Source organism: Neolamprologus multifasciatus, chromosome 8 (assembly GCF_963576455.1).
Source record: "Neolamprologus multifasciatus chromosome 8, fNeoMul1.2, whole genome shotgun sequence".
NCBI classification, from domain to species: Eukaryota; Metazoa; Chordata; class Actinopteri; order Cichliformes; family Cichlidae; genus Neolamprologus; species Neolamprologus multifasciatus.
In genome coordinates this window covers 10,495,279-10,521,171 of record NC_140446.1, presented here as the reverse complement: position 1 = coordinate 10,521,171, position 25,893 = coordinate 10,495,279, and the positions used below count along the sequence as shown (strand labels likewise).

Below are 25,893 nucleotides of genomic sequence, written 5' to 3'. Positions count from 1 at the left end.
CCAACATACTTGCAAGGCAGTAAAACTGTTCCACTTGCTAATGAAAAACACAATTTACTCTTAGCGCTCACACCATAAATTACTGCTCACACTATAAATAGTCGGTCTCATCGCCAGGACTACAGTATCCAAGCGATCCAGCTGTTGATTAAGCTGGTGAGACTTTTGTGAAGAATGGCGCTTATCAAGGACTCGACATCTGTGCTGAGAAGAACAACCTTCACCATCTGAGGGATTTGTGCTGCTGAGGAGGGGAAATAACATGACAGTCTCCATGGTGTTGTCACGCCCAATGAAGATGTACTTGGATAAATGTCAGGTCTGCCCTGACCCTCGCTGGGAAGAACAGTGGAGTACTCGCAGCAGCTGTTTCGGTCATGTCCGCATATCAAAAGACTTCCAGCTAACCTAGTGAGGGATTTGTCACTCATAGCAATATGGGGCCCATAAAGTGTAAGTGAGTAAAGCCTCTAAGGTTCACAAGGACCACTCATTCTTGTGGCCTGTGAACAAGAGCACTACAGACTGCTTTAATTTGATCCATTCAGTCATTTCTTCTTCAAAGCTGTGACTCCATGGGTCTTTTTTTCCCCCCTAGAGAATATTAAGAGTGAGTGAAGCCACCTTTAAATGTGCTTACAGAGCTGAAACTGGCTTGCCATGCATTTTGGAAAAAGAGCCAAGGATTTCTCCCAACCAGAAGAAAGTCAGAGCAGCTACTGGTGTCAGATTGTTAAAAAAAAATTAAAAGACTTGGTACAAACAGATCAAACGGTAAAACAATATAGACTATAAATAGTTCAGAGATTTTCTCTCTAATACAATAAAACCGTACTTGTGTTGTAGCACAGCAGCTTACCACACCCAACTTTGAACCAAGCAAAACACACAAAAATGAATCACTTTCCCTAGAGTTGATCTATGCCTCTTTACCCATCTCCTCATGACATACTGCTTTACTTCATGCCTCACTTCCTTTTCTTCTTTCCATTACCAGGCCTGTGGGTCACTCTGAAGCTGCTTCCTGGAGACATCCATCAGATAAGAAAGGATTTCCCCCACCTTGTGGACCGATCGACAGCCGTGGCTCGCAAGATGGGCTTTCCTGAGATAATTATGCCAGGTTTTAAAAAGCTTCCCCTTTGCCGCCTGCCTCAGAAAGTTCCCTGGCTAAATGGCTGAATGCTTTCAGCGGGGTTCATAACCCTGTTACAGAAAAAAGTCAGGATTCAGTGTAAAATGTAAATAAAAACCGACTGAAATGATTTGAAAATGATTGAATCCCCATATTTAACTGAGAAGCTAGACAATATTTAATTAAAAACATTTGGATGAGGGCAGGTGTATGACCGTCTCGCATCACCTCTGATATTCTTTTTGCTAAACACCCTTAAAGGATGTTTAAGACTGGCTACACATTTCACATTAGAGCAACATTCTTCCTTGTTATAAGATTCAAAGCGACTCAGTCTGAAGCCTCCTTTGTTGTATTTTTCATTTCTCAGTTCTTCAAATGTTCTCAGTGTCTCAGACAAGCTGTGATATACTGTGCTTTCTCAGCATGGCGCTTAACTGATCAGGTCTCCAATAAAGCAAAGCGATGCACAATTGTATTCCTTTGCTGCCTGTCAGAATTTACTAATTGTAATATTGATGCTTTGTAGCTGATGGAGTAACCTGAAATTAGGCTCTCCGCCATGAAAAAGACACAATGTGGAAGGTGACACGTCCAGCTCCAAAATAGATTTTTCAGCATTAATAGTGCTTTCAAAACTCGTACAAGTGGTGCATTAGTACACCCTCATAGCATCATGTGCACTGATAACATGCTCTCTTCATAGAGCGCCGAAAGGCTTTTATATTTTTATTGGTCAGATCACAAGACAGATTTCCATGTCACCTCAATACATCATAAATGAGCTCTGGCCCAGAGAAGGATCCGGTTCTTCTGCGTCTTCTTGATATGTGATTGTTTGCGTAGTGGAGTTTAAACTTGCATCAGTGGAAGCAAGGAAAACGATGTGTTAACTCACAATGGGTTTGCATTTTTAATGCAGTGCTACCTGGGAGATCCCACATCACAACTATTCCAAATTCTTAAGTTGTTGTAGTATTTCCCACAGAGCGGTGAGCCCTTCCCATAATATTCTTTTTATACACAGTGATGCTACTAAATAATTTAATGAATTGTCTTTTTTTTCACCCAGCAGGTGTTTTCTTTTAATATTTTCAGTTGTCCCTGTTCAGTTTATAAAAAAAGGGGGTCAAACTCAAAATGAACATTTATTTAAAAGTATTTATTTATAGTAGTAGTATTTAAAAAAAAAAAAAAGTAGTTAAATATGGGGTTTAATTGATTTGCAAATCAGTGTTTTATCCAGTGTCCTACTTAACTGAAAATGGTTGCAGTTCATAAAATATTTGTAATACAGAAAAAACCCAAGACATTATTTATTTAATGGGGCGAAGTCAGCCATACATATAATATCCAGTGTTGCTGTAATATTAATATTATTGAAAAGGATAAACCTGAAGCCCTAAGAAGCGTCGAAGCGTTGGTGGTTTCTCATTTCTTGTTTTTCTTTTTCTTTATTTCCTAAAGGGGATGTGCGAAACGACATCTACGTGACTCTGGTTCAGGGGGATTTTGACAAAGGGAGTAAGACAACCCCCAAAAACGTTGAGGTGACCATGTCGGTTTATGATGAGGACGGCAAGAAGCTCGAGGTACGGCCGAGGAATGTTAACCTACTGCTTTGGTATTTTTCCTGTGCTCTCAGCATTCAGGACATGAGCGCTGTAACCAAGTGGTTTCTCAGACAGACTGTGATATTACCTGGCTTCCTTTAGTCTCACACTGCTCAGCACTGCACTTAACTGACCAGGTCTCTTATAAAGAAGAGTGATACACAGGGAAACTATGTCTTTGCTGCTTGTCAGGGTTTACAAGTTGTAATATTGTTGCTTTGTGGCTGATGGAGAAGCCTAAAATTTGGCTCGCTACCATGAAAATCAGCCGTTGTCATAGCCAGTAACAAACTCAGGCATGTGGACAGGCAACGTGGGCAGCATAATGATGTGATATGTGAAATCAGCATTTTTCTTCTGGTGTAATTAATTACCTTTGCTAATGAAGTTAGAGGGATCATTTCTCCCCTGTCTAATTGTTTGTAAGCAAGCTGTCTCAAAATGTGTATTTTTTTTAATGCAATCTGCAGGTAAAAAACCTTGGTAAAAGGTTTTTGGTAAAAAAACCTGTTAATTAATCTTACATTAGAGGAGTAATCAATTCTTGAGTAGCTTCTGCTTATAAATTGTGTTTTATAGAATGAGGATTGGAATCTTATGTGCACTTGTTGAGGTTTTTTTTTTTTTTTTTTTTGTGAATACCCATCAGAATATATAAGATGCATAGATAAGCTGTTACACCTACAAAGGCGATCATTTGGTCTTGCAGGGAGGTGCAAGTATGATATTTGAGTGAAACCAACACTTAATGTAGGTGCAAGCTTATTCTAAGAATTCTAAATATTAGCAGTTGTTAACCTCAAACAGCAGTTGACAACCTACCCCATAAACACTACTGACTTCTTAAAGTCTATTCAAATATAAGAAGTTAACAGCAACAATACAGGTAACATCTGTTTTCTAGTTTATTGTCAGTTACTTTGAATTTGATTTGAATTGAGTAACTTAACTTTTGGATTGGCCTTTGGTATGCTGTGCGGCAGACTTATTGCAGATTTGTTTTAATAAACCACATCGACTTTAATCAGTCATACCTAAATTTTAGCCACTGACTGAGTCATAACCCTCGATCAAGTAAACTGAATTTTATACAAATCAATGCAGCCAGGTACGAGAGAGAGACTTTTCGAATTTGTAGCGCTCGATGAAGCAAAACTGTGTGTATTTTAGTGAGAGTGCGATAAAGAGAGATTTCTCAAATAGATTAGGGAAGCATATAAGACATAAAATACATTTATATAGTGTCCCAAGCTTTTTAGAGCAGAATAGTGTTGGAAAATTGTACCATTTCCTCATGTTTCACATTTTTAGCTGTTAAAGTTTCTTTAGAAGAAGAAAACGCTGCAACGTTTTGAAGCGAGAACCTAGTATGAGACAAATACAGCTACGATAAGCTGAAACGGATACAAATTTGATGTGTGAATTCCCACCCCGTGTCATTATGTTTCGCTGAAGGTCTGTGTTCAAGGTTGTCTGAGCCTTTGCGGTATAATAAATAAAGTCAGTGACAGCAGAGAGCAAAGATCAAGAGAGATCGATCCCATCTAGAAGTGATGTCACCATGTTGCTGTTGCATTGCAAAAGCTCCCTTGTTACAAGAAATGCAAGAAGTGGTTAAATTCTTCCTTACCCTTCATGGATTTGATGGGGTGAAAGTCTCTTTCTTGATAACAGAAACTTGGTTTTTCGGCTTTTATTCCAAAATAAAAAAAGTCTTGTTTTCATTTTAAAGATGCATATATATATAAAAATACTAGGCACTTGAAATAACTCTCTCTCCTCACACAGTTTTTTAACAGGTTAAATTTGTGGGTTTTGCTTTTTGTGGGTTTTTTCTTTTCCTTTTCATTTCTGTCTCCCTCAGGCTTCTGATCCTCTCTTCTCTGTCCATTCTCTTTCCGTGTGACTTTCTGCCTCTGGTGTTTGTCATCCTTCCTCTTTCCTCCAAATCCTACAGGATTTGTGGAGGCTGGACAGTAACTTTTTATTACCTTTGACTTTGATTAGCACCCCTCCAGAAACTCTTCTCACCTGTAGTTAGACCCTAGCCACTTTCACCCTCTGTGAAATCTGGAGCTGTCAGAAATCCTGGCCACTTAGAGAAGGAGCAGCACTGCTAGAGCTACCACCTGCCCCCCATATCTGCTCAGCATGGCTGGGGGAGATGAGGTCTGTTATTCCTCATAATTGCTGGTTGTCAGAAACCATTAGTGTAGGAGTATTTCAGCAGCAGTACACTAGCAGGCCAGGGAGTCAGCTGGAGTAGTGGGAGGAAAGAGGTAGGCTGGCTGAACACAGATTGATCGAAAACAAGGCGTGCGCACCATCCGCTGTCACTCCATCCCTCTTGGCGAATCCTCAAGTGGGGCACGTAGTATTTTACATACGCACCCTGACCTGTTGTAGAAACGCAGGGGACCTGCTAGGAAGACCAATTTACACATTTGGATCCATCAGCACCAGCTGGTCTGCTTCCCTGCTCTTGGCTTCCTTCCACGTCCTGCTGCATGGGAGCCACTGCTGCTCCTTCTTAAATAATTAATTTCTAATTTATTTCTTATTTCCACAATGCTGTCATGAGATTGACAGGCAGAACACAGGTGCTCATGCATAAAGTGCATCCAGACTTTTAAAGGCCATTCTGCTAGATTAAGGCTTTCTGCTCCAGGGGCTCTGCTTTATGAAATAAGTGCTTGTCAAAGTTCCACATACTGTGAGCGTGCCAATATTTTGACAGAGTGATGATAAAGCAGTTCACCCATCACGACTACAGCACTTTCTGCGAACTAAAAGCTAAGCAAGGATAACCAGATAACCAGTTATATTGTCTGACTACCTAATTGCTGTGTGTCTTTTACCTTTTATCTAGAATGTGATCTTTCCCGGAGCTGGAGATGAAGGGATCAATGAGTACAAGTCTGTTATTTACTACCAAGTAAAGCAGCCCCGCTGGTTTGAAACGATAAAGGTTTGTTTTTCTGCTTACTTCTGCCACTTAACTGTTTTTTCTTTACTCTTCTAAATCATTTTATTCTACCTTTACCTTGATACCATCCCCTTCCTGTAGTTTCCAAAGTTTTTCATTACGCCGCAGGCTTTCATTGCCAGTAATTTCTATCACAAGACTTTAGTGGCAAATGCAGTGGTGTAAAACTGTATAGAAGAGGATAGTTATTCATCACACTTAAAGAAAGGCAAACTTTCTATAACTCCTGAAATCCCATATAATTATATAGCATTTCTTTTGCAAAAGTGTTGCAACATGTGAGCTAATTTCTGTACAGCATAAAATCCGGGAAGTTTAGAGTTCACTCTGATTTCAGTTTGTCCTTATTTTCTGTGAGTGTGTGTGTTTATGTTCCTGGCTGTCAGCCAATCCTCTTTCGTCCTTTGTCTCAGGTTGCTATTCCCATTGAAGACGTGAACCGTAGCCACTTGCGGTTCACCTTTCGTCACCGCTCATCACAGGACTGTGAGTATAAATGTCAGTTCGTGAATAATCAGTTTTTCAGATGACCAACTGCACAATTGGCTGCTAATCTATCCCCAGCAAATATAATGGAAGATATCCAAACCAAGCAGATGTGTTGCACAGTGATAAATACTTTGAAGCTCACCCTTTGTCGCATTAATCAGAGGTATTAGGCTGTCCCCCGCACAAAGCAGCATCATGGAGTGGCTTGTCAGAGACTATGGCTGGGATGTGAAAAATTCCTGAGGGGACATATTTGTTTATTGGGACCAGTGTCTAGCTGAATGCAGCCAGCGTTGTACGCCCTTCTGCTTTTTTGTTTTTTTTTTAACACCCTTTCTAATTTTTGGGGTGTAAAGGTCAGGGAAGCCTGGCAGTGGTAGTTCTGCCAGCCCATCTGCCTGCCACATGGCAAGGCTTTCCTACAGCCACAGGAGTGGTGCAGGAAAAAGGGTTTGGGGAGCATGATGGGTGTATACAGTATATACAAAGCAATCAGCTCAAATGGCAAAGAAGGCAGAGCAGAACTTGGAGGATGTGAGGATTGGAAAGTAGACCCTTTCTCTAATCTGCAGCTGCTGTCATCATCTACTTCCAAAATCCTCTTGCTTTGTTTGCTTCTCACCTGCATGCAGGTGGTTTGGAGGAAATTGCCAGGTCTCAGAGCTCAGCGCTGGCTTATAATCCACTTGGAGAGCCTTCTTGTCATGCTCGGCACCTTGCTTCTCTGGAGACTAATGCTGTTACGAGACATGCCTTTGAAACTCTGACTTGCTGTTATCTTGGTGTAACGGTTACTTTAGAAACTGGCTCACCTCAAGTGACTCTGGGACTGCAGGGACATGCTGATGCTGCCAAACTTCAACTTTTCTCTGACAATTGACAATGGCGACATGTTAAAAAAGGTGTAATAGCTGGATTTGTGTATGGTGAACTGCTGCTGCTGGTGAATGTGCTTACAGTATAGAGACCAAGGTTTATTTTATGTTGGGTGTAAAGGTGATATTCCTATGTACATTGATCTAATGTTTATTATCCATGTTTAAGATTGTATGCATCCGTGCAGGCATGTATTTCTATAATTTTCTAACCAACTTCTCTCACTGCCTCACTGTCGCTGTGTACGAGACCTAAACTTTCATCTCAGTTTGCAATAGATTGCTTTTAAGAGCAGAATAACACCTCCTGAAACTAGCATATTTGCACGTAATATCACAGACATACCACAGACCGTACCAGAGGTCTGATCCAGATCTAGAGAGGGCGTTAAGGGAAAACTCTAAGCTCGATAACCCGAAGAGTGAGGAAACTCATTTTTCATTTCACAGAGGAAGGTAACTTAAAGTCTGGGTCAGACTCTCTGAACCTAATATGGTAAATGGTAAATGGCCTGTATTTATATAGCGCTTCACTAGTCCCTAAGGACCCCAAAGCGCTTTACATATCCAGTCATCCACCCATTCACACACACATTCACACACTGGTGATGGTAAGCTACAATGTAACCACAGCCACCCTGGGGCGCACTGACAGAGGCGAGGCTGCCGGACACTGGCGCCACCGGGCCCTCTGACCACCACCAGTGGTGCTCAATGAAACAAATTCTTACTCATCCACTCTTGCTGTGCTTGAAGGAACTATCCAACAAACTGTTAGATTTTCTCGTTTCTACAGTCGATATCAAAGCACGTAATAAAATTCATCAATTTCCAATGTTTTCCATCCTTTAGACACGTTAAGATCTCATAAGGCTACCTTAAAGATCACTGTTTTTGTGATCTGTCATCCATGTTGGCCATAGACGGCAATCTACGGTCGAGTCTTACTCAGATCAGAGTAAAATCTCTTATATTTTTTTCTATTACTGGGAGTGTCTGAGTACTTACTAGATTATCAGCCAGTTTCCCTACGCTGAAAACTTTAAAGTGCATTTCTATAGTGATCACTGTTTTAAATCTTTATGACGCTTTGTTCACTGATCCGTGTCTCATGTGTCTAATCATTTGCCATACTGTGATTGGTTACTGTGTGGGAACATTCTTTATATACTTAAATATGCCATTTTGGAGATTATGTGAATATTTTTGAGCGTGCACTGGGTAAGGTAGTGCTGTCCACCCACAGTAATGTGTTCTGTGTAGCCCAAATGCAAAAGCACAACTGCTGCTGGTAAGTGAGAAAGGGTGATACATTGGGAAGCTTATTTTCCCCACTTCCAACATGAAGAAAGAGAAGCAGGCTACATCAGCAGGAAAAGCTCATTTGCATGCATTGATTATTGACCATAAGTACCATACAGTACAATACAGTTTTATTTGTATCGCACATACCAAAGTGCTTCACAAAAATACAGAATATCAAAATAAATCAATTTAAAAAAATACAGGTGCTACTACCACTAGCACAGACAGAAGGGAGGCACTGATAGACCAGAAGAGTGAGGTAAAAATAGGTATTGGACCTCAGTTCAGAAGGAACGTCAGTTCATAGATACACAATATCAACTAAGAAGTTAATCAGATTAGAGGGCCCTAACTGGTTGGGAAGGCCAGGTTAAATAAGTTTTCAATTGTGATTTGAAGGATTGGATGGAGTCTAAGGCACGAATAGAAGTGGGGACGCTATTCCAAAGATTAGGTGCAGCTGAAGCAAAGGCACGATCGCCTCTGGTCTTCAGCCTAAACTTAGGTTGGGCCAGGAGTAATTGACCTGATGATTAAAGTGACATAAGTGTGTGTTTATCAGTTGAACAGCTAAAATGGTACTGTCCAAACCTGCATTGCTCTTATTAACCTTTTAAACTCTTTTTTTTGGTACATGTTTTCACCGCACCTTCTTGTGCACAGCCGAATAAACACATTTGTCCAGTGGAAAGGAAAGCTTTGTGTGTAACTCTGTGCAAACACACAGTTATAGCAAGCTCAAATTTAAAATCAAACCCACGGAGCGAGAAAAGTGCTTTGTCTTGTTTTTCCTGCATGCATAGTCATTTCAGAGTGTGCCGAGTTGTGTTGACAGTGGCTGTATGACTGTTCTGCAAGTGTTTTTGATATAATTATTGTTATATATAAGGAGCAGTGCACATTAATTAACATGAGCGTTTAGGTCCATTATGTAAATGTGACAGATTTAGTCATACAGGCTGATTTTAATACACATTCCGTTTCAGATTGATACCACTGATAGAAAGAAACTGAAAACAAAAGATCTAAGGTTATCTAGGCACATATAAGGGACCGAAACAGCTGAATGATAAAACAAAAAACACATCAGTGGACAATCAGTGAAAAAAAGGGACGTAAAGTGACATTATTTTAGACTATGACAGTATGTTGCGCTGCTCAATAAGAAAAGACTGACTAACAAAAGCTCTTTTTCTAAAAGATACTGTATAATCCCATGTAGGAAATGCTATGCTGTTTAGAGATGTAAAAATAAACTCTAGCATATCATATTAAATTTAATATGAATTTGATAATACTTTTGATTTTCATTTAAAGTATTTAAAGGGAGTACAAGCTCGCTAACTTGCAAGCTATTGATAATCAGCTGTCAGCTGGCGCAACCATAACCTGTTGCAGGGCACCACTGATAATCATACATGCACTTAACTCAGTGGGAACAACCTGGTTTAATTGTGGGTTTTCTAGCATACCTATTACCTGTGCTATAATAAGCCACTTTATTATATTAATATTAATATTTGAAAGGCTGAACAAAGATAGAACAGCTGTGTGTAAAAACATATTGTTTTTCCATCCTACGGGCATAGATTTTTGTTTTTTGAAAAATACAGCACTCCTTAACCTCTCTACATGTGATTAGTTTGTGATGAAAAGCAGTGCAGATTTAGGCTGTCAGGCCTTTGTATTGCCTGCCTGTGCTGTCATGTGGCTGTGTCCTTCCCGCTTCCTTCGATGTGCTCCTAGCTAGAGCTGAACTTTAAGGGGATACACAAAGTGACAGAGCTGCTCATCAAGACCACTAGTGGAGCTCATGTGTTCACTATCTCAGCCCTCTGGTTGAGAATTAGGCCAGCTCGAACACAGTGCGTCAGAGTAGCACTCCAACATTGTCAGGCCTCATCAGGCTGATGGCTGCTGTCACGGATGCTGCCGTAGCTGTAAAAGATTCCTGCCATCTCTTCACTTTTGTTTCATCTGTCTTTATGCCTCTGCTTCGTGAGTCAGGTAGGCTTTAAAATGTGGAACAGTTTAGTCAACTAAATTTGAAGTGACAGCCCACCTTAAGGGGGGGAAGTTTGCGAAACTTGCACAAATCGGACTTCGATTGGTTTAAAGAAGTAACTCTGTCCTGAAAGTGACCTTTTTTGTGCAAATTAAGAGTTTTCAGCTCTGTGCCTTTAGGAAGTCACTAATACATCTGGTATTATTGGATGGCATGCCTACAGTGTTCTCCCTCCACTGGTTCCTCTCAGCTTAGCAATTATTCACCGGTGAGTTGCGGGCAGCAAACCAATGAGGGGATTTATGCAGATAGAATGCAAGATATATACTTCGATGAATCACGTCTCCCTGCGCGTAAATCCGAGCTTGTTGATCCGCAATGATGATGTATGTGGCCCCATCCAAAGTCCTGGTTACAGGACAAAGTCGTAACTCTCTTCCTTGTTTATGCAGCGCTTCCACTCAACATTCCCAATCACACATGTGTCTGCACATGCACGCATAAACCACGAGCATCTTTCCTCCACTCTTACAGGATTATACAAATTGGTCACAGCTGCAGCAGAGCACAAGTGCAAGTGTTTATTCATTTGATGACAGCAAGTGTACATTAATCCAAAGCCTGCCACTTGAACAATATTCCTTTTTGTAATTAGCAGGGGTTTTTTTTCTTATTTTAAGGCACATATTGTTGGCGTGCGGACATTTGCTTCACTTCGGGGTAAAAAATAAACAGTTCACGGACAGATGCAGCCATAGCATTAATAAAGACTTCAGAGGGGAACAGTAGTTTCTTGTGCTAACTCAGGAGCTGACTCAGGGAGTGTAGTGCTGAGGTTAGCGTTTGGATTATCACTTCTTTCAGACTGCTGGTTTGTTAATGACTTGCTGTAACATCAGCAGTGCTGCATGGTTTACTGCAATATGATCTCTTTTTTTGTTCCCGAAGACGAACACTGTTCACATAAGCATATTGCACACGTACGAAAGATGCGGTGCGTTTTGTTTTGTAAAATGAGACAAAAAGCAAACGGTACAAAAAAGCGAACGGTATATATGAACGCAGCCTTGGTCTCAAACGTAAACACCAGTAACCAAGTTGTCTTTATTGCTTGCATGTTTCTTTTTCCTTCCACAGCCAAAGATAAATCGGAGAAGATATTTGCCTTGTCTTTTGTGAAGCTGATGAGGTATGACGGGACCACTCTGAGGGACGGTGAGCATGATCTCATCGTGTACAAGGTAAATGTAAAAAAACAAAACAAAAACATCCCATGAACACACTTAGTCTTTGTTTCTTGCTGCCTACTCGTCAGACAGCCCGCTCTCCTTGTGAAATGACCATGAAATAAGTTGTAGGTGAAAAACTGCCCTATTGTATTGGCGACTGTCATCATAACAGCCTGCCATCAGTGCTTTGTATGTGAATTGGGTAGCTGGTACACATCAGCCCGCGCAATGAAATGAGAGTACTTTCCAATTAAAAACCCTTGCATAATGATACCTCTGTGTTACGGTGCCCATTTATGTTAATTAAAAAGTTCATATGGGAAAAATCAATCTTGTTACATTTGTCTTGTCATGTTTTCTGGATTGTTGTTTTCGTCAGTCAACCCTGCATTTGGAAATGAACGATATTTTTCTCAAATGCCACAGAAAAACACACAAATTGTTTTGTTGATAATATATATCAAAGGGAGATCCATTAAAGCCACAGCTATAGAATGCAACATTGTTTTAATGTGTACACAGTAATTTGGGGTTTCTACCAATAAACTGACTGAGACTTGTTCTCTAAAACCAGGCGGAGGTAAAGAAGCTAGAGGACTCTTCTCTGTACCTAAACCTACCTTCCACAAAGCTGGAGATGGAAGAGAAAGGCTACTCCACCACTGGAAAAAATACCCAGACCCTGGGCATCTGTACCATCAGCAAGGATTCCTTTCAGATTTCCACCCTGGTCTGCTCGACCAAACTTACCCAAAATGGTAACAGCTTCTATATTTTAATGAATATTTGTCTCTTTTCCTGTGCAAGTTGTTTTTTTAAGCTAAAAATTATGCTCTTGTGGAAAACGTATCAAAACGTCAGTAAACACATGGAAAGCTATTGTCAGCTTAGATATTATATAAAAAAAAATGAAAGCAGCTACTGTGACATTTTGAATCCTTAAATTAAGCATTTTTTATAGTCTCTGTTTTTGTCTTAACCATGCCATCCATATTTATATATTTTATCCTTTTTTGATCTTTGTTTTTCACCTAATTGATTTGCACTAGCTTCACATAGTTACCACATAGTTTCTACTTTCCCTGCTCTTAGTCTCGCAGCGAGCACACCTCCCTGCACAAACGCATCCAGCGAAGCTGACAAGAAATGTGGGGAAGTCAGTATAATATTAATTGAGTTCAAGAGAAGTTACTTTATCTTAATAAAAGCTTCCCAACAACTGTTAAATCAAAGAAAACAGCACTGAAAACAATCAAGAAAGAAAATGTTGTCATTGGCGCTTTTCAGTCTGACAACTGTTGCACTTTCAAAATAGAATTTACATAATTAATCTTCTAGTAGAGCTGAATAAATAACTTCCTAATTAAAAATAATGAATCTAGTTAGTTGTTTATTCCAGTGTGAATTGGCTAATCCGTTCCTGCTGCCTGATATACAGATATACTCTCACTGGCCACTTCAAGAGGTACACCTAGCTAGAACCCCCTTTTGCCCATAGAACTGCCTTAATTGTTTGTGCCGCAGATTGAACAAGGTGCTGGAAACATTCCTCAGAGGTTTTGGTCCATAGTCATATGATAGCATCACACAGTTGCTGCAGATTTGCAGCTTGCACATTTAGATGTGAATTTCCCATTCCATCACATCCCAAAGGTGCTCTACTGGATTGAGATCTGGTGACCGTGGAAGCCATTTGAGTGCTGTGAACTCACTGTCATGTTCGGGAAACCAGTTTGAGATGATTTGAGCTTTGTGAGATGATGTGATATCCTGCTGTAGGAGTCATCAGAATATGGGTACACTGTGGTCGTAATGGGATAGACATAGGCAGCAATTGCAGAGTTAGCCCAAAATGTGCCGAGAAAATGCTTCCCATGTTATTATATCATCTAAAACAGCGGTCCCCAACCTTTTTTGCGCCATGGACCGGTTTATGTCCGACAATATTTTCACGGACCGGCCTTTAAGGTGTCGCAGATAAATACAACAAAATAAAACCAGTACCGGTACCAACCAAAAAAAGATGTATTCATAACACACGGGAAAAGAACCAGGGAAAACCGAGTTAACTATAAAAACAATGGAAAAAAAATAAAATAAATAATGATGATAATGGATTGGATTTATATAGCGCTTTTCAAGGCACCCAAAGCGCTTTACAATGCCACTATTCATTCACTCTCACATTCACACACCGGTTGAAGGCAAGCTACGGTTGTAGCCACAGCTGCCCTGGGGCAGACTGACAGAAGCGAGGCTGCCATATCGCGCCACCAGTAGGCGGTAGGTGAAGTGTCTTGCCCAAGGACACAACGACCAGGACAGAGAGCTCGGGGATCGAACCGGCGACCTTCCGGTTACAGATACGCTTCCCAACCCCCTGAGCCATGGTCGCCCCATGTAACGATAAAAATCCTGAAAACCATTAATTTCACACCCGAACCTCAACTCTCGTGGCCCGGTACCAAACTACTCACGGACCCGGGGATTGGTTACCGCTGACCTACAACATCCAGAACCATTGATATAAGGCAGGATGGATCCATATTTTATGTTGTTTACCATCCAGACAACACTTTCCACATATTTCATAGTCCAGGTATGGTGAGCATCTGTGAAGTGCAGTCTCAATTACCTGCTCTGTTATGTAACAGGAGTCGCATCCAGTGTGATCGCTCCTGTTGTGGCCCATCTTCTTCAGTAAATTCAATGATGCCCTTCTGCATACTTTGGTTGTAATAAGCAGTGATTACTGTTGTTACTGCTTCCTGCCTGTCAGCTCAGAGCAGTGTGGATATTCTCCTGACCTCTGCCATCAACAAGGCATTTTCACCCAGAGCACTGCTGCTCCCTGGATAGTCTCTCTTTTTGAACCGTTCCCTGTAAATCCTAGAGATGGTTGTGTTGAAATCCAAGTATGGAAGCGGTTTTTGAAATAGAGCCATGCCACGTTGACAGGCACTTAAATCACCCTTCTTCTTCATCAATCAGATACTTGTTTTGAACTTAAAGAGGTTTTCTACAGCACCAACTGTTGGATTGCCACCACTTGATTGGGTGCTTAGATCATTTGTATTAACGAGCGGGAAATCAGATCACCTAATGAAGTGGCCATGAGTAGGTTTTACTGACCACTGCTCTCTGATCTCTTCTTTCTTGAGGTGCTGTATAACAAAAGTAGCACACATGAGAGAAAATCCTAGCGACGTATGTGGATTTACTTTTGTTGTAGCACAGAGAAGTACAATTCCAGCTTGATGAAATGCCTGCTCACATTAAACAGAGCTCTCAATGGGGGGAGGAAAGATTTCTTTACTGTATCTTAGCCAGGTAGACCCTGAATTTTGAAACCACCGATGGGCCGTAGCCTCTGGGTTTGACAAACAGATCATGGGAACATCATTTAATGTAGGATGCCTTAGCTTCAGCTTTTTAAACATTTTTTCTCATTATAAGGTTTTTCCTTTTCCACATTCTGAGCGCCAGGAATGGTTTTCCTCCTCTCTATTCCTACTTCTAAAGTACTTTCTTTTCTCTTTACTCTCTGTACGCCAGTCAGTCTCAGTTAGATTCCAGTTCATCTCTGTTGAGCGAACAACAGCCTTTTTATTTCCCTGTGAAGATCTACTCTTATTAAGCTTGGGAAATCCTCATGCCTGCCACTGTGGCTCACGGATTAAGGATTTTAGCATCTTGTGTTCCCACCAGCCTTTCTGCATGTTTATAAATCCCCACAGATGTCAGCGTAAACCCTCTTGAGCATGCTGGTATTTCTTTGCTGTGTTCATAACGTTGTAGTTAAATTGTGTGAAAAGCTGTTCTCTTTTGTGTGAGTGGTCAGATGCTTCTAGCTCTGATTTCACAGAGCTAAACCAAACCAACCTAAATGTCTCCTTTGCTTTCTTTTTCACTGGATGTAATTTGCTGCTTTTTTTTTTTTTTTTTGTGTTTTTTTTTTGTATGCAAGAATGAATCACAATTTTAATTAGAGCCAAAATTAAAGCTTCTTTTGTGTTTTTGGCCACAGTCTGAAATAAATAAGTAACAGACACACTGCAGGGTAACTTTGACTTGAATTGAAATGAATTGTTTTACTCGCCAAGAGCAATGCCCTGTTTAAATAAGGAGTGCATCGTGCCCTTTCGTTTTTGTATTCACGTTAACAAAAAGATCATTTTAAACCGCCAAACAAGGGCAGAATGAAGAGAAAAGCTCGGAGTAAATTATTGAAGCAAGATCATGTTTGTTTGTGGTCTTTAATCCTTTGAATAATCCTTGTGTAGGCCTGTGAAAAGAAAATCCACTGTAAACCATTTTTCGCTTTCTTTAGATTTTAAATATCATTTAAAACTTCCCTTCAGGAATAAGTGGCCTTACGCGAAGGCTAATAATATAAAATCTTAAACCATCTTTCAAAAAGGCCTCTCATCAATTTTAACGAGATCCCCAACACCACTGGCCAACACAACATAAATACGTAATCAGCCAATCACATGGCAGCGTCTCAGTGCATTTAGAAATATGGGAATGGTGAAGAAAACCTGCTGAAGTTTAAACTGATCATAAGAACTGGAAGAAAGGTCATTTAATTAACAGCTGATTAGTGCCCAAACACTGTTCTTGCATTTCAGTAAATTGGTGTATGTATTTCCCATTTTCCTAACAAAATATGAGGAAATGAGGGATGGCTCAAGACTTTTGTGCAATACTTGACCTTACAATATCCATACAACCTGTAATCAAGCCAGCAATAAGGCAGCTTTACCCTTTTTATGAGGTGGCGAAGCTAAAGCAGTCACTCAAATAGGCAGTAAGACTCTCTCATTGCAGAGGCCACATAAAGCTACAAAACATTTGGTCAAAGCTGAACCAGAATTTTTTTTCTGAAAAGTAGGATCAATATTTGCTTTCAGGTACAGATGTTTCCAGCTTGGTGATTATCCGACTGCCCAACTATGGGGAAAAACAATCTGCATGTAAACATTGAGACTACTAGGTAAAAAAATCATTTCAGAGGGAGATTATCCCAAAGTTCGACGGATGCCTTGGTGAGATCAGCTGTTTTCTGAACGACGATGCATGGTCTTGGCGTGCTGCAATTTAAAAACTACAGCTGAATCTCTGACCTGTCAGCAGCACAGGCTTTATCTGACACTTGTAATGATTTTAGCACTTTTTATGCTAAATCATTGCAGTCTAGTAAAGAAGCAAAATGCCGATAAAGCTAATTGTCCGGGATACAACCTAATAGCATGCGCAGCAAACATTTATAAAGCCTCATTAATGAGATCACTGCAGACCCCACAACAGGCTCTGGGCATTTCTCTAAGATAACGGGAGGTTTTTGTTGTCAGAGGGCTTCTGCATATAATGTGTGAAAGCGGTGGGTGTCGCATGTTGTTATAGTAATGTTCCCTTTGAAGCTTATTAAGTTTAGTCTGTGGTATAAGTTGTCATTTAAATACAATTGTGCGTGCCCTCCTACTCGGCTCAGGGGGGGGTGATGTCAATGGATGAGCCGTCTCAGTTACAGGAGAGGCAGGCTCTCCTATAAGTAATGATAGTGGCTCAAATGGTTGTCTCAGCTGTTATGTAGATGCGTAGTATGCAGCATATATCAATCAGCACTATTCTCTGCTCCTATTTCTCCTCCTTGCCTGCCACTTTCTGATTTATCTCGTTCCCTGTGCGAGAGTGATGGGGGGGGTGTATGTGTCCTGGTCTGTAGATTCACTCCTGTAGAGCAGCTCCGCTCTCCATATTTACCTGTCACTTTGTGCTGATAATTTGCAAGGTGCCGGTGGGTGCTTGGGGATCAGATGGCTTCGTCGCTGCACAAAGTTTGATTAAACTTTGTGCAGCTGTGTGTTGTATGGGATATATCATCCCACGCTAAAGCTCGAGGAAAAGGTTCCAGCTATTTTAATAAAGCACTGTACACAGAGCAGCCACAACATTAACACCGCCTCATTTATATTGTGTAGGCTCTTATCCATTAGGGATGCAGAATTTGCAGGTGGCATGAGGACATTGGCAGCTATTGCTTTGGGTCTAGTAACTTGTGTGGCTCGTTTCAGTAGTTTGGACGGATGCTCTGAGCTGGAATCCAGGGAGGTTGGAGGCTCGGTCAATGCCTTGGGCTTGTTACCATGCTCCTTTAGCCATTACTGCAGTTTCTTTTGCCTGTGTAGCAGTGTGCATGTTTAGTTTACCATTGTCATATGATCTTTAAAAAAAAAAAAATTCCTCCTTTTTTTACCCATCCATCCAATATCCCTTCTACAGAAAAAAAGAAAGTGAACAAGAAACAGCAGAAACATTGCATTGTTATTAGAGGATCAATATTATTTACTTACCTGTCTTTTGGTTTTGATATTGTGGCTAATCTATCCACAATATTTCCCATGATACCAGATTCAGGCTTCTTTATTAAAAACCCAGAAGCTCTTTAAGATCTAGGTGTGTTTGTCCAATAGTCATTTCTTTCCCATTTTCTGCATTTGTGTAAATGAAATGATTACATGATTCCAGGTCATCAGATGTGTTGGCAGTTTCCTGTTTTATACAATATCAAACCAAATATCTCGGGCTGTTTTGACTGTTGGTTTGCTACAGCAATTTGATATTTACGTTTGGAGAATACGTGACAGTATAATTAATATGATTAGTAATGTAATTGTGGTAAGATCTGTTTCTGGATGTAGAGCAGGTCATCTACTAATCAGAAGGTTGGTGGTTCAACCCTTAGGTTCAAGTTGCTTTCGGATCCGTCCACCAGAGTGTAATTATTAGATGGAAAGCACTTATAAAAAAGTGCCTGTATGAATGGCTGTGATGCCTGTTCGCTCACCAGCAGTTTATCCTGAGCACTTATTCTTGCAAAGGGAAAAAGGAGCCCTAGAAATGCCCCTTGCAACAGACTGCATGCTTTATACTCATGGCTCCTCACTGCTGATCCCCACATCCGAGATGAAACACTCTTTTTAACTAAGCTAGATTTATGCAGGCGGCCTCCCAGTGCTGTGAGCTCCCGTGAAGTGGCTCCTAGCTCTTCCCTGGGCATTTACAGTGTGCTTCGCTAAACAGAGCAGAGATTCAGCGACAGCACACGTGGGAGAGAACCTAGCCCAGTGAAATTGATTAAAATACTTTTCCCACCTCTGCTGGAAAGAAAGCACATTTTTATGAACAAAGCAGCTTTAAAACTATGGAATCCATGTTCGTATTGAAGCTACTCCAGCATCAGTGCGCTGAAGAAGCCTGTACTTTTAAACTTTTAAACGACTACATACAAGGCTGTCACTATTAACGGCAAAGAACAAGCTATCAAGGCTCCTTAGTGGTTGTGTTTGCTTTTAAAAGTGAACAAAACTGATTTTGTGAAGGAGTTCCGTAAACAAACTTTCAAATGCTAATGTGAAGTCTTTTGCATTTCAGTTGCGCATTGACAATGTAACCTATTTTCTCTGAATTAATTATTCCACTGCTCTCCATCTGCCAGTTACTTCCACAGTCTTTTAAATTCCCACTGCCTGTGGAGACATCCATTCTCAGACAGATGTTATTTGTAAAAGGCTCTCAGTATTTTTCTCCAGAACAAAACTGATTGCCCCCCACCCGCACAGCACTGTGCCTTACAGCCCCATGTGCTACACGTAGTTGGCCTCTTAACACCACTGCCCCACTGGGACCAAGCTGCCTGATGATTTATTCTCACATTATTCCATTTATCTCTCTGAGGTGCTGAAGCATCAATTTCCAAATCTATATCTCCTTGGGGACGGAGGACCCTGGTAGTTGAGACAGGTTCTTGTGATTGAACCCTGATAGGCTGTCAGGTTTACAGATGATGGGCATCCATTACTGTGTTGCCATGGCTGATTGACTCTTCCTGAGCCAATCAGCCATGGCGAACGGGGAGAGGCAGCCCCTAGGGACTAGGTTTGCAAGAATGCCAAAGAGATTCTTCTTATTCACATCAGACGGACGATGCTGAATATAGTATATATTCATGAAATAAACCATCATGAATATACTATAAAGATGTTTCTGGGAATCTTTCAGGATTATGCCTGAGAAAATGTATGTGAAAAATCTGATTATACAATAAAATGAAATAAAATTAACATTAAATGGAAACTTTTCTTAAATGATAAATTGTTTATTTTGGTTTTTTGCTTACTCCTGGTTTCGCCCATGTGACTATTTGCTGCTTTTAACCCTTTAAAGCCGGTCAGAGTGGGCACGCTCTGTTTTGCGCAACTATTTTTAAATCCTGGTAGCACTGCAACCACATAAGCTAGCGCAATAATTTTTTTTCCATATGAAACCGGAGGAGTTGTACTTACATCTTATGCCATCAGCTTGTCCTAAGTCACAGTTTCCTTCCACATAAAGCTTTGCAAAAACTGCATAAAAAGCGCTTGCAGCAACAAAAACATAATATTCCAGAAACACGCTTTGCCGATCCGATCACCTGTTTGTAACACTTCTTCCGTCCATCAGCGTGAACTATCGCATGTCCGCCATGTCCTGGCCAAAACCGGAAGTGACGTCATTTTGCGGAAATGTAGTTTTTACCATCAGGGCCTCATGAGCCTATACTGGTGTTTTTAAAAGTTATGTTTGACTTTATGACTTTGTGTCGTTTCTGGGATGCTTAGGACTCAAATTGCACTGCTGGAAATAGTTTATTTTGATGCATATGCTGTTTTTTTTGTTTTTTTTTTGCAAATTTGCATTATAATATTTATTTTTGTTTTTCCTGCAGTATATAAAAATTGGTGTATTTCAAAAATAAAACTATGAAGACACTTAAAATAAATTTCTTGTGGTGGGAAACTATTTTGTGCAACTTTTTTGTATTTACAATTTTGAGGGATAAGCCTCTTAAATTTCTCTAATTAGAAATATATGTTAAAAAAACAAAAACGATTTTAATTTTTTTGTAGTTTATTGCACCTTTTTTTGCAATTTATGTAATTACTATGCACTTAAAGAAGACATATTATTAAAATTTGGGCTATAATGGTTGTATTGATGCATATCAACTTGAAATGCTCCCAAAAATGGCACTACAACATGTAAAAATATAATATAAGCTTGGTTTAGGTTCTATGGTAGGTCTTAAAGGGTTAATGGGATTCTGTAGATCAGACAGCCACACAATCAAAATAATAAGCTTGTTATGACAATATGAAGTGTTTTATTAATGCACCTTTTTCATGTTTGGGACTCGAATTAAAAATCCTAGCCAAAATTTATGCTGCAAAGGCCGAGATACCCAGATCGGCAGAATCTAGAATGGCTCAAACACAGCATAAGTTTTGTGCAAACACTAATTTTATTTATATTTAGTCTCCAAGGAGCCAGACTTTTTCACTCGTTTTCTGTCCACTTCTTGCACCTGTCCATTTTCAAAGGGATTTTTTTCCTTTTTTTGTAAGGACCAAATTGCTAACCTTGTGTTTGGGAAATTTGTAAACTGACATGAACGTGATGGCGATGTCTTGGAAAAACATGCTAAGCCCTAAATCTCATTAAATGCAAATAGTGGACTTTTTCTTGCACACTGTCCTTACCCGCCGTTACTATTTTCTGGATGAAAGCTATGCATTGTGTTGACAGCTTTTTTTCCCTTTTGTCTTTTTCCAGTGGACCTACTTGGCCTGCTAAAGTGGCGCTCCAACACCAGCCTTCTGCAGCAGAATCTACGTCAGCTAATGAAGGTGGAGGGTGGCGAGGTTGTGAAGGTCAGAGGCCCAAAATTACCGCTCGGTTGAGTTAAACATAAATAAATGCGTCTCACTTTCTTTTGCAATGTTCATCGCCTTGCAAATGTACCTAATTCCTTTGCTTTGACAGAGATCGGCACAAATGGCCAAAAAACAGATCTTAACAGCTGTTCACATAAACATGCAGTCACAAACGATGCATACTCTTCCTGAAAGCTACAGCTTCCTGGCAGCAATTTCACAAATGATGTCGCTGCCTGTCATAAGGAATTGGCTGCCACTTTTTTTGCTTTTGTTTTAATGGCTTTAGCAAGGAGGGAGTGCATAGTACCCCACACGGTCTACAGACAGGGAGGAGATGACCTGCTGTCAGAGATTTAGGCAGGGCCTTTAAGTGCTCAGCATGGGGCAGATGAATAATCATTATTTAGAGAAAGTTTTGCACGGGCAGGTTGGGTGCCTGGCAGCTTGGAGCCTATCGAAAGAAGTCCTTCACCTAGACAGTTTTGATCAGGCCAGATAGATGTCTACCACAGCTGGACTAGTTCATTAAACCACAGGAGTGTGATTATTATTACCACCGCATTAGCACTCAATTGCTTCAAAGCGCTTCAAGGCTGTCGGTGGGCAATTAGATACCATTTTCATCTTGGCATTTAAAAGACTATTTATCAAAAGAGTATACATTATTTATTCATCATTTCATTTTTCCCCATTGTAGTTAACAAAAAGCACTAAATATGTTCAGAACACATTTTTAAAAAATGTTTCCTGTTCTGTTTTTTATTTCCCATCTCCCTAATGTGACACCGTTTGAGCGAAAAGGTCACTGCGCCGTTGTCCTTGTCACGCGGTCCAGCCTTTGTGAGACCAAATTGCACTTTAAACGCAGCACAGCGTACAATGTGTTGGTTTCTCGTTGAGAAGATGATGAATCTCATCTATTCTGAGATGACAGACCGAGCGCAGTAGAGAGTGATGGCTCTGTTCCCGACACTTTTACATCTGTTTTTACATTGCTGCAGAATTGGCTGAGTAAATGGAGCATGTTTCCCCAGAGAGGAAGGGTGTATATAGTTAGTGTTCCTGGAGGTGCTGCTGACAGGGAAATGATCACTCTCTTCATAGAACTATTTTGGTGTATGTTAACAGCTGTAAAGGGTGCGTAATGGGTAGCATGGAACCGTCGCAGCAGGAGTTCACTTGCCACTTTGGTTGCGCCATTCAAATGATAGAGGCGTATTTAGGGCCGGGGTGATAAACATATTTTTGCTGTGTATTTCTCTATTTTTATTTATCAGTTTGCTTTGAATCATTATAGGATGATGTCTATATAAAAACCTAAAAATGCTATTGCGCAATTTTCCCTAATGCTACACAAAAGTTAAAAATCTCCCAAAGACTTACAATCGGTTTAGCTGTTGTCATTCCTTTAAACGCCGGATGAATTAGTTTGTCCTAATGTTAGTTATCACTTTAATGACACAAACTGAATGCGCATGCCAGAGGAAAGAAATCATGATCAGCTTGACTCGGTTTATTTGACAGAACCGTGTGGACTTGCTGTGAGATTAGGACTTAGCATATGCATGTTTTATTTTTTATTGTTTGAATGACACGCCTCATTGTTGGCCTGCCATAACATGCCGTGCATCTGTCATTCCAGTTTCTGCAAGACACTCTGGATGCTCTCTTCAACATCATGATGGAAAACTCTGACAGTGACACTTTTGATACTCTGGTGTTTGATGCCTTGGTAAGGAAGAATCCCGCTGCAACGGCAGCACATAATTTATAATAGAGTTCCCTGTCAGCGCCAATAAACATTTGGACATGTTTGGAGCTCAGAAGCAAATAATACTTCATGTGTTAAAATGGTTTTTGACAGGCATCCCTGCTCTGTTTGGTACCCTAATTTGTATGCAGCTACCTGTTTTCTGCCCTTAAAAATGAACAAACCAATTTTTGGTTGCTTTTTTGGCTATATTGTTTTAGTTCTAAATTTCTTTATTCCATTGCTGTATGTTAACATTGAACTCCCCACATTGCCACTCATATTTGATAGCTGCTGCATTGATTTGCATGAATTCTTAGTGCCTGTGAAGCATTTTTATTGAACATGCTCACATGCTTATTGCAAGATATAGTATTAAAAAGACTTTACATTGGGGGGGAAAAAAGGTTATGATTATTAACCTTGTCCTCTCATGGGCTGCAGATAATGGGATTCAAAGTATTAGCCTGAAACTTGTCTAGCATGCAGTTCAAAAGAGCAGTTTTTGTCATTCACAGAAAGCTGGTAGTAATTGTTTCTTGTCGAGTTCCTAGATTATCTGCAGAGCAGAGAATTGAAAGAAAATGGCTTTCTGCCCAAATGCAACCTTGCTTAATTTCCCAATCTGTTTTGATATATTGAGCAAGACGGGTAGTTTTGGGGGGCTCTGATTTATTAAGTTAGGCTTTCCTGGTGCGTTTAATTTACTTTCTTAATAACTATGTCTTTATTGTTTGATAGGTGTTCATTATTGGGCTTATAGCCGACAGAAAGTTCCAGCACTTTAATCCGGTTCTGGAGACCTACATTCGAAAGCATTTCAGTGCTACACTGGCATACACGTGAGTTTAATTTCTTTACAGAAACATTTCTAAACATGCGTGTTCCACTTTATGATTAGCGCATTATCCACACTCTGTGTTTCTATTTGCAGGAAGCTGACAAAAGTTCTGAAAAACTATGTGGACAATGCAGATAAGCTGACGGAACAGCTGCTGAAGGCCATGAAAGCTCTGGAATACATCTTCAAGTTCATCGTCCGATCCAGAGTCCTCTTTAACCAGTACGTGTGGTATTTTTTTGCAAAGTGTAAAGTTTTGTTATAAAGCTACTGTGAAGAGTATTTTCAGTGTAACTGTGCTCAAGTATGAGTCTGATCAGCTGACTTATCAAAGCGTAAGAAAGCTTTAGAACTTTTTAAGATGGTCTTTCTAAATTTATAGTTTTTTTTTCTCTTTAATTGCTGCTGTTCCTTTAAATAATTTCTTGGCTTCAGTCGTCTTTTATAAAAGATCAATGCGTTTTGTAACACCGAGTTCTCTGCAGCACACCTCAGCTCCGGTGTAATAAAGTTGAAACAAGTAAAAGTGAATGGTCTTTGGATGAGGTCATTTCTATGGATGTATTTATAATAGGCTGTGGGGACGTTAAATGAATGGTAATATTCGAGAGTCGTGAAATAAAGCTGTTGGTGGCTGAAGGCCTGATGTATGATCCCGGACTAATTAAGTGTGCAGAGTTTGATTGGTTTTCTGTCCAATGTCTAGAGGACACTCTGTCCTTTACCTCACAGAACACAGCCTGGCCATTCTTTTCTATGTTCCAGTTTGTGCCAAGTGGCTTCTTTCGTAGATATCTGAGAGAGAAAAAAAGAAAACTCAAGCTTTATGGTGGTCCCACTTTGTGTTAGCTCTTGTCGGAGTGGTTTCTTTGGTTGGTTGCCAGCATCAAACTCCGTCAAGCCATCATTTTAAATTCTTATGAACTATAAAGTTAGGTTTGATGGAGCCTAACAAGAAGGTGCCAAGGTTACATCAGCAAACGTTTAGCCTTTCACTGTGGGTCAGTGAAGAACTTTTATGAAAGTGCAGAAGAACACCTTAATTGTAGATTTGCCCCCACCTCATTCAATTCGACTGTTATAGCTTTCCAGGGCTCACTGAGCTCCTTAGTGTTGCAGGTGAGCAGCGGCTTTAAGTAATTGTTGTTGCGGGAGCTCTGAGACGGATGCCTCTAATCCCACGATTTCTGTAAGCCCTCAACAGTGGCTATCCTGTACCATGTAATACATCCATTCCCTTGACATATTGTAGCCACACAAAACCCACGTCTGTGAAGAAGGCCAGTAATATCTGATGGAGTGGGAATTTAAACACTTTACCTCCATTTCACCTTGCACAGTTTTAGTTTCTCTTGCAAGTTTTGATTTTATTTCTCTAAAACTCAACGGTTGCAACGCTAAATTATTTGAAGCCACTGCTGCTGCTCGGCTCATTTCCACTCAATGACCAGTTTTGTTAAGATTTACGGTCTCTTTGAGCGCTAAGGATTTTCATCTTTGAGGGATTATGTGTTCTTTCTTTCCGTGTGTTCCCATACACTTGGAAAAATGGGGGGAAAGCTTTTTCTGTCGCTGTAGTGTGATCATTGCCGTTTGGTTGCTACAGTCTGTGGGCAGCATTTGTTCCACATAACCAAGCTAGCGGAAGGAACATTAGTAATTCGAGTTGGAGAAAATATGAGAAAGTAAAGCCACTGAACCCTAATATTTGCTTGACATTTGCTTTCTGTTCCTTGTATAGTGTTCTGGGAAAGTCATTAGCATAGATCATTAATTTTTCTGATTTTTGTTTCTGCATGACAGCAGGCAGGTGCTTCGGGGTCTTGTCATGTTGTTTTAAATGCTAATCTGGCTGGCAGCAAGAGTGATGTCTCTGGTTCTGATCCAAGAATATTTGCATTGGTAAA

At 40.3% G+C, this 25,893-nt stretch overlaps 1 protein-coding gene and 1 long non-coding RNA gene across 3 annotated transcripts in view; one reads left to right on the top strand and one right to left on the bottom strand.

Moving 5' to 3' along the window:
* Positions 1-25,893, top strand: part of dock1 (dedicator of cytokinesis 1) — a 207,013-nt gene that overhangs the window by 35,717 nt on the left and 145,403 nt on the right. For both annotated transcript variants that reach the window (XM_085170992.1, XM_085170993.1), the window contains exons 13-22: positions 998-1,123; positions 2,603-2,727; positions 5,618-5,716; positions 6,148-6,220; positions 11,546-11,649; positions 12,212-12,395; positions 21,292-21,389; positions 23,038-23,127; positions 23,887-23,987; positions 24,080-24,208. In XM_085170992.1, coding sequence (XP_085027118.1) covers positions 998-1,123; positions 2,603-2,727; positions 5,618-5,716; positions 6,148-6,220; positions 11,546-11,649; positions 12,212-12,395; positions 21,292-21,389; positions 23,038-23,127; positions 23,887-23,987; positions 24,080-24,208 — 1,129 coding nt within the window. The remainder of the gene's footprint in view (positions 1-997; positions 1,124-2,602; positions 2,728-5,617; positions 5,717-6,147; positions 6,221-11,545; positions 11,650-12,211; positions 12,396-21,291; positions 21,390-23,037; positions 23,128-23,886; positions 23,988-24,079; positions 24,209-25,893) is intronic.
* Positions 6,557-7,908, bottom strand: LOC146512529 (uncharacterized). Its single transcript, XR_014875807.1, has 2 exons — positions 7,801-7,908; positions 6,557-7,586 (listed from the first exon to the last, which is right to left on the bottom strand). It is a non-coding gene; the product is annotated as an uncharacterized LOC146512529 (long non-coding RNA).